At 42.4% G+C, this 9005-nt stretch overlaps 1 protein-coding gene across 5 annotated transcripts; it reads right to left on the bottom strand.

The window, feature by feature from the left end:
- Positions 1-678: 678 nt before the first annotated feature.
- On the bottom strand, positions 679-8787 carry LOC102300813 (C-1-tetrahydrofolate synthase, cytoplasmic). 5 transcript variants are annotated; one of them, XM_014330059.2, is made up of 12 exons: positions 8223-8787; positions 7151-7253; positions 6985-7069; positions 6253-6312; positions 5456-5509; positions 5231-5367; positions 5006-5106; positions 4389-4525; positions 4128-4239; positions 3745-3872; positions 1595-1659; positions 679-1396 (listed from the first exon to the last, which is right to left on the bottom strand). In XM_014330059.2, the coding sequence occupies exons 2-11, from the start codon at positions 7249-7251 to the stop codon at positions 1612-1614; spliced, it is 963 nt and encodes a 320-aa protein (XP_014185545.2). In that variant the 5' UTR covers positions 7252-7253; positions 8223-8787; the 3' UTR covers positions 679-1396; positions 1595-1611. The 5 variants fall into 5 exon arrangements, 4 of the variants coding, with proteins under 4 accessions (XP_014185545.2, XP_042071061.1, XP_042071060.1 ...); XR_006053168.1 differs by lacking the exon at positions 4128-4239; XM_042215127.1 differs by lacking the exon at positions 6253-6312.
- Between the last annotated feature and the right edge of the window lie 218 nt (positions 8788-9005).

The following is a 9005-nucleotide window of genomic DNA, read 5'->3' as shown; positions in this document are numbered from 1 at the left end:
GCAGGGGTCTGAAAACGATGAAGCTGGGAGTCCGCTGCTCTTGCTGGTTCGAGTGACGATTGAACCCCCCGGCTAGCTATTGAGCGGGTGGGTAACAGACATTTCCGAAAACGTCAGAGCACTTCTGCAAATATGTGATGTCTTGATAAACCAAGCAGGTTACTCAACTACATTCTTGCCTGAAAATATGTTCAAAGTTATTTTTGTGACCCAGAAAGAATAATAAGAGTAATATTAAAACTTAGTAGCGGCCGCCGTTGTTGAAAACTGGAATTGGCTGGGCCGGGCAATGAATTCTGGGATATATGGTGGGCCACAAAGGACACACCCGACCCGTCCTTCAAATTCGGGGAAATGAAGGACGCATTTGTCGGCCACATTTGAAGGAGTCGACGAATTGGGACAGCCTTCGTCGCCTGGCTGTGACGTAATCGGCCTTCAAATGCGGCCTCCGAAGGATGCAGCCTACGTTTTGGGACACAGCTTGAGTCTCTGCTCTCAGCTCTGAGTCAAGCAGGGAGTTTATTTTGAAGATTTTGGTCATATCCGTCAGATTTGGGGACAGATGACAAACATTTTAGTGTGCATTGTTTCTCGCAGTCATCCATGTTTTATATGCGGTCAGATGTTTTTGTTCTTCAGGTTTGTGTCTCTAATAAAAATAACAGAATGTATAAATGAGTTTGAATACTTAACTTTATTGAACACTTCATTTAGACAGAGTAGAATTAGAAGTAAATTTTCAGATTTACACGTTATTTGCATGATGAAACCTCAAACACATGTTCTAATAAAATAATATTATATGATCTTTTCTGCCAATAACCAATACATTGATCCTTCATAAATCTCTGGTTAGTCTGCCTGACTTCAGTTGCCAGCAGGAAGCAGCTGACGCTGTTTCCATGACAACAACCTCTGATCCCTGAGCAAACAAAGCTGCTGATGATTTTGAAGGTGAACACGTGATGGATAAGCCCCACGAAGTTCTTATCCATCACTTCTTTTAAACTGAAAGTACAGAAACTGTTACTGTCAGAGATTTTTTTATACCAGAAGGTAAAACATTTTTACTATTTAAAAATCAAAGTAACAAAAGAATGAAAATAAATAAATGCTGGGCATGTACTTACACCTGGTTTAATACTGCAGGAAAGCGCAGCATCCACAGCCTCATCGAGCTCAGTGCGTCTGAACTCTGAGGTCCTGCTGGAGTCACAGTCAAACTTTGACAGACATCAGAAATCTCTCAGATCAGGAAATAAATTACAGAAAAAAATTAAGACAAAAGAAAAAATACGGACGAGTTCAGCCTCTGAAACAAGAAGTGTTTCTGCTTTCATTCTGACGATGTCATCTCTGTGTATGAGCTGTTCACCTGTCCACAGCTGTCTGCCTACAGGGATACAAACAAAGTGAAGAAACTGTCAGTTATAAGAACCCAAACAAAAATACATTTAATCATTTATACCTGTGCAGTTTTTTTGGTTGCAGAGTGTCCTTCAGTGACAAAAACTGATCATGACAATAAATTAGTTCTGATGAATTTAGAGGAAACCCTGGTTGGAACTTGAAAGTTTGAGCCGAGTTTTACCCGTCAGTGTCGATGTTTCACCTCCTCAACTTCAGGAGGAAGCGCTGAGCACTCTGCACCGTATTCTGAAACAAAGAAAAACCACAATAGGAACCGATTAAAGAAAAACCACAATAGGAACCGATTAAAGAAAAACCACAATAGGAACCGATTAACCGTCAGACCTGCCAACACTCCCAATCTTCCGATTTTAAGACCACCCCCATTTTCACCCCATTTCCCCATTTTCAGAGGAGACCTATGTCTCCTCTGAAACTCCTCAGATTTGTGTGTTTGTTTCCCAAGTTGCTGCTTACATTTTCAACTGAACTAGATCAGCCGATATGCAGGCAATTTTCTGTTGTACCTATTAAATCTTAGACCATCAGGCTCCATGTTTTCTACTGTTTTCACTTTGTTCTGCACATATAGCATACAGTCAGGTCCATATATATTTGGCCACTGACACAAAAAAGAGGTTTTTTTTTTTGCCTGTTTACTGAAACATATTCCAATTATAGTTATATGACGAACATGGACATAATGTGGATACCCTCAGCTTTCATTTGAGCGTATCCACATTCAAATTGGATGATGGGTTTAGGAGTATCAGCTCCTCAACATGTGCCAACTTGTTTTTAAAATAAAAAGTAATTGGACAGTTGACTAAAAGGCTATTTCATGGGAAGGTGTGGGCAACTCCTTCATGTCATTATCAATTAAGCAGATAAAAGACCTGGAGTTTATTTGAGGTGCGGTGCTTGCATTTGGAAGATTTTTCTTGAGCAGAAAACATGCAGTCAAAGGAGCTCTCCATACACGTGAAACAAGCCATCTTTAAATTGTGAAAACAGAATAAAAACATTAGAGAATACAATATTAGGAGTGGCAAAATCTACAGTTTTGGTACATGCCGAGAAAGAAAAAAAGCACTGGTGAACAATGCAAAAAGACCTGGACATCTATGGAAGGCAACAGTGGTGGATGATTACAGAATCATTGAAGAGAAACCCCTTCACAACAGCCAACCACGTGAATAACACTCTCCAGGAGGTAAAAGTACGGATATCCAAGTCTACCATAAAGAGAAGACTGCATGAAAGTAAATACAGAGAGTTCAGTGCAGGGTGCAAGCGACTTGTAAGCCTCATGAATAGAAAGGTTAAATTGCACTTTGCTGAAAAACATCTATAAAAGCCAGCACAGTTCAGGAAAAACATTCTTTGGACAGATGAGTTTAAGAAAAAGGTGGGGAGACGGTGCCGAACAGCTCATGATCCAAAGCATACTACATCATGCACACATTTTGCACAATTTCCTCCTGTAAAGGTCATATTTGTATATATTGGACCTATTTCTTATATTTTGTTCTAAAATATTGTATTATTTAATTTAGTTCAGCCTGTTACTGTTATTGTCTTGAAGTGGCTGCAACCCACATAATTTCCTTAGGGATGATTAAACTATTCTGATTCTGATTAAAACACAATGGAGGCAGTGTGATGGCTGCCAGTGGCACTGGGACACTAGTGTTTATTGATGACATGACACAGGACTGAAGCAGCTAAATGATTTCTGAGGTGTTCAGAGACAAACTGTCTGCTCAAATCCAGCTAAATGAAGTCCAGTTGATTGGACAGTGTTTCATAATACAGATGGACAATAACCCAAAAATACAGTCAAAATCCAGGAGTTTATTAAAGCAAAGTGGAATATTCATGAATTACCAAGTCAGTTAGCTGATCTTAACCCAACCGAGCATTTCACTTCATGATGTCCATGACTTCAGGTTGTCAGTGCCAGCAATAAGTTTTCAACCAAGTTAGAAATGAATATTTTATTTTCACTTATTTAATTTGTCAGATTACATCTGAGCCCCTGAAATGAAGGAATTGTGTTAAAAAATATTTATCGCCTTTTTATGCAATCTTTTTGTTCAACCCAACTTAAAGCTGAAAGTCTACACTTCAACTGGATCTGACTTGTTTCCTTTAAAATTAATTGTGGTAATGTATTCATGCATTCATGCATCTAAAATGATTTGATTTCATTTGAATTTGATAAAAAATAAAAGTATGTAATGCTCAAAAGTAAAAGAGTAAAATCTGATGAGACTGAAAAGTAAAACAAAAATAAAAACATAAATAAATAAAATAAAATAAAATAAATACCTCCATGAGCATGGCCACCGTCATTGGCCCCACCCCTCCTGGAACAGGTGTGATGTATCCTGCTCTCTGACTGGCGGAGGAGTAGTGAACGTCTCCAACCACTCGCTTACCGCTGGGCCTTGTCTCATCTGTAGCAGGGGTCAAAGGTCACAGAGTGAATCATTTTAAAGAATTACAGTTTTAAAGCTCAGAGCTAAACTTGGTCATTGGTTTATATTTTCCACTGCAGATCATTTTAGGATTGATTCACTTGCAGGATTGTTTCCACCCAGCTGGGGTTCCTGTGGAAACAATCCTGCTTCTGATTGGTTAAAAGAAAAGAAAAGAAAAACAAGCTGCTGGCTGGAAAAAGGAAGTCAATAAGCGTAAGGGGATGCTGATACCGGGGACATGGTTAATTCCACAGTCAATGACCACGGCACCCTCCTTCACCCACTCTCCTCTCACCATCTCTGCTCTGCCGGCCCCTACCACTAGGATATCAGCCCGGCCCACCTGCAGACGCAAGAAGTGTTTGAATGATGGAGGCAATCTGTTCTGTTTGATTTTAAAGGTGATTTTGTTTGAATTTTAACTTTTTAATTTTGCTTTTTAGGTTAGCTTTTATTCATTTCATGATTTATTTCGTGTCTGCATGTTGTTACCTGCTCAGGTAGGTCAGGTGTCTTTGAGTGGCAGGTGGTCACAGTGGCGTGGTTCCACAGCAGCAGGTCGTGCATCGGAGCACCAACGATTTTACTGCGACCAATAACCACCGCGTGCTTCCCCGCCACAAACACGCCTGCACAGGTACAGGAAGTCACAGGCAAAGGTGTTTACTGGAACTGTCAGTGATGATGTTTGTATGTCTGATGAACAACAAACACATGATTTCAGATTTACAATCATGTGGTTACAATTATGTGTCTGCAGCAGGTCTTTACACCTAACCACCGTTTATCCCCAGGAGACGCATCCGCCACTTTCAACGAATGACATAATGTTCACAGTGTTCCCAATGTTCTGAATGTTCTCGGTGTTGCCAATAGTCCCAGCTTTCTGAATGTTCTCAGAATTCCCAATGTTCCCAGTGTTTCTAGTGTGCTGAATGTTCTCAGTGTTCCCAGTGTTCTGAATGTTCTCAGTATTCCCAATGTTCCCAGTTTTCTGAATGTTCTCAGAATTCCCAATGTTCCCACTGTTCTAAATGTTCTCAGTGTTCCCAGCAGTCTGAATGTTCTCAGAATTCCCAATGTTCCCAGTGTTCCCAGTGTGCTGCTACCTGTCTGTCTGATGAGCTCCATGCAGGCGTTGGGGGTGCAGGGGATGAAGCAGTCGTTCAGATCTCCTCGAGACAGTTTACCTGCATTAATGCAGCTCAGCCTGCACACACACACACACACACACACACACACACACACACACACACACACACACACACACACACACACACAGTGTTAGTGATGAGTATTTGGTGATGAACACAGGAAGTGATGCGCTCACTGACCCATCTACGTCTTTTTGCGAGGACACAGCGTTGGTGACGAGCTCAGTGTCAATGCAGTTTGCGGAGTCCAATGGCAGCTGCACGATCAGACCGTGTACGCACGCGTTCTCGTTCACAGACATGATGCTGTGCAGCACCTGCAGGGCGACAGAAAACAAGAACCAATCAGACCTTCGATCACGTCACGGAGAAAAGATGATGACGATGAAGATGATGCATGAAGACCTCGTCCTGCGTGGTTGTGTTCGGCAGCCGGATATGTTTGGCTTCAATTCCAACCTGCAGGAAACAAAGTGAAGCTGCATCAGCCCACTGTGTGTGTGTGTGTGTGTGTGTGTGCATGTGTGTGTACGGAAGGACCAGAGGTTATGGTTAGGTTGAGGCTGAGGTTTAAGCTAAGGGTTAAGGTTAGTGTTACGGCCCGTGGCCTTGGAAGAAGTGAGCCAGACTTCCTTCAAGCAAATTTGAGTGTGACAACACACTCAGACAATTGGTTGCCTGGGAACCTGTGGCTTGCACCTCCAGGGAAGGTCTATTGGACCAGCTGAGGGATGCTAGACCAATCAGTGACTGATTGGGCACACTTGCATCTTTAAAAGGCTGAAGAACATTCATTCTGGGTCTGCTGCTTTCAACTGAGTGTGCAGTCTGCGTGCTTCTGTCTGATAACCTTGTTTGTAAATCCCTGTCTCGACTGAGATTCTCTTGAGTAATGTTAGTTGTGCTACAGCCCATGGGGCTAATTTTGATTTCTACTGGTTGAAGCTTTAAGCGAGGAAGTTGTTTTTGCATCGGTTGTTTGTTTGTTTGTAGTAAATGCTGCTATTATTTTTCAGTTCTCTGAGTTTTTTTGTAATAAAACGTTTTCGACTCCGATCTTCCCCGTGAGAATCTCATTTATGTTACCTCCCTTAACCCCTAGCAGAGATGGTTCGTAACAGTTAGGGTAAGCAACTAAGGAAAATATTGTCAATTAGATGCCTTCACTAAGATAGGAAAACGAGTGTGTGTATGTTGGTCACCTCAGCTGCAGCCTTCAGTTTGGTGCTGATGTACAGGTTAGAGTCATCTCTGTCTCCCACCTGTGACACACACATACAGTTAAAAATAGCCATCCTGCAGGATCCTGCATCCTTCTCATTCTCTGACATGTTTGTTTCCTCCTGGAGGATCCTGAGCTGCTCCCGACTTATTTGCGGCTTTTTATTTCTACATCATTCGTGTTTTTAATTTTACTGACAGAACTTCTTTGATTTTTGGTCGCTCGTTTTTGTCCCCTCGGGTTAAACTGCTGTAAGATTTTGGAGGTTTGTCCCATTTTTCACAAACAGACTGAAAATCATGGCCACGCACTCAGCAGTCACAGGTGTTTCTAATGTTCTGTCATTTATATCATTGAGGTGCACACGTCACCTGGTCACTGCTCTGCCGTAAACAGAAACGAGATGGGAGGCAGTCACATGTTTGTGTGTTTGTGTGAGAGGATCAGGAGCTCCAGCCTGAGCTGGGAGTGGAGGTCAAAGTTCAGTTGACTGGTTTCATCTGGTCACAAACACTAAAACAAAGCTGCTTTTTGTTGACAGGTGACAACAGGTGTGCACAGGTAAACTGCAGAGAGCAGCCCCGGGTAAAGTCTAGTCTGAGTTATGATGGCGGAGCTCAGAGAACGACCTGATCAGGTCACTGTGAGGTTGTTAGAAAAAAATCGGTTTGAAGTATCGCTCCATCCAGAAGGGGGCGCTTCAGTCTCTCACCTGCAGGACCACCAGGCCCGGTCTGAACCCGGAGAACTGACTTGCCATCTTCTCCACCTCCTTCTTCAGTCTCTCCCTCACTATTCTGCACACACAGCCGCAGGGCTGGGGTCAAAGGTCAGACAGTTAACTGACTCAGAAGCCGTTCTGGTGGGTTGAGACTTACTTGGACGTTTTGTTCCCGGAGATGACAGTTGCTATGGAGTGCAGGCTTTGTTGGTAACCGGTGGCCCTGACACAGAGCGAGTGGGCGGCCAAGGACAACATGACTAAAAGAGAGAGCAAGAGAGAGAAAGAGCTTCAGCTGACTGAGGATAATCAATAAAATGGATGGAAAAATCTGGAAACATCTGGAAATGTGAGGGGTGATAGGCAAACCAAACTTTAGGGACTTTGATCAGCTGTGACTGCGATGCATAAAATTCACAAGTTCAGAAACATTCCTGAGAAAAAAGACCTGCAGACGTTTTTACAGTGTTTCATGTCTTTATCCTCTCTGAACGTTTATCCAGCTTAGAATGGATGTGACCCAACCGATACACACGAGCTCATGACATCAACATTAAACGTTCTCTTATTTCCTGTTAGGACGATAGCACTCAGAAAGGCTGACGACACAAAATAACCCAAGAGTGAAAAGAGCAAACTTAAAGTCAAACAAAATGCCAACAGGGGCCTCAGACGGACCCAAAGCAAGAGAAAGCTCTGATATCACGAGAGGCAGGAGCTCCGGGGCGGACAGGGTTAATAACTGCAGCCCTCTCCCACAAACTGTGAGCGTGTTTAACTGTTTCCCTTCATTGTAATCCTCATCATCATCAGCACAAAGTAAACAGAGACTGAAAAAGCAGAGATACACAGAGTGACAGTCTCTGAATCTGTGCTGGCTTCAAAATGAAGAACCTTTACTTTTTCTGAACTTTAATGAAGTATAAAAAGCTTCATTAAAGGTTTGGAGGGTTGTTTAAAGTTCACCGTCAACACTCGCAGCTGCTTTTCTAACCTCACAGTGAAGCTCACATGTTAATGATTACAGCACGCTCTGCAGAGAAGAATTGAACCGAGACTTGTGCAGCTTCACACAAACACACACTCCTCTGCAGCGCTGCCACGTTCACCTCCAGCAGCTTGAAGTTTTCCAAGATTCCCGAAACTTCAGGAAACTCTATGCGACTTCAAGAAAGCTGCTGAAAGCTGCACAAGCACAAAGAGAAGCTGAAAGAGCAGCAGCTTCATACCTGAGAGGCAGAGCAGAGGCAGTGACAAAAAGTTGCAGCAGATGTTTCCGTCTCTGTGGCCCAGCAGTGACAAAAATACTATGTGAGGAGGGAGAGAGGCAGCCACAGTGTCTGACAGGAGTTAATTATTGACTGAACGGGTATCGCTTATTGATCAATCAGACTGAGCTGGGTATGTGGACAGCTGCACACTTCTCCTTATCTCACCTCGGTCTACAGAAGCTATGCTCACGTAGGTCTTTACTTACCTGCGCTGAGTTACCTGTACATCTGTCCACATGCTCAGAGTGCACACTAGCTCAACTTGACTTTATGAGCAGGAGTCCACTGGTCGTGTGGTGTGTGGGTCACAGTCAGGAGCAAAGACCAAATCTCACATGTTGTAAAGTCTTTGTGCTTTTAAACACAAATAAAAAGTCATCTGATCATTGTTCCATTTCCTGAGCTGAGTATAACATGAGATTAACTAAAAGGTAACAGAGCTTTTATTTTGGTATAGTGCTATGACAAAAAGGAAATAGTTATACAAGTCAATGAATTTGAGTAATCAGAAAAAATAAAAGAAATACAATCTCTCCTTCCTGTCCACACTGGGACCACAGTGACTGTTAACTTTATTCATGTTATTTTATTTACTATAAGTATTTGATCACAGAAACATTCATGCTGGCCGTACACTTACAGCTGTGGTTTAACAGTTCACTTCCAATATTTTAACACAACTACACGATTCACATGTATTACTAAAATATAATAACAGTGGTAATGATAATAGTAACTTTT

Source organism: Haplochromis burtoni, unplaced genomic scaffold (assembly GCF_018398535.1).
Source record: "Haplochromis burtoni strain Fernald_Lab_line unplaced genomic scaffold, NCSU_Asbu1 Contig_661, whole genome shotgun sequence".
Lineage (NCBI taxonomy): Eukaryota > Metazoa > Chordata > Actinopteri > Cichliformes > Cichlidae > Haplochromis > Haplochromis burtoni.
Note: the sequence above shows the minus strand (reverse complement) of the source record. Positions and strands in the feature narration are given on the sequence as shown.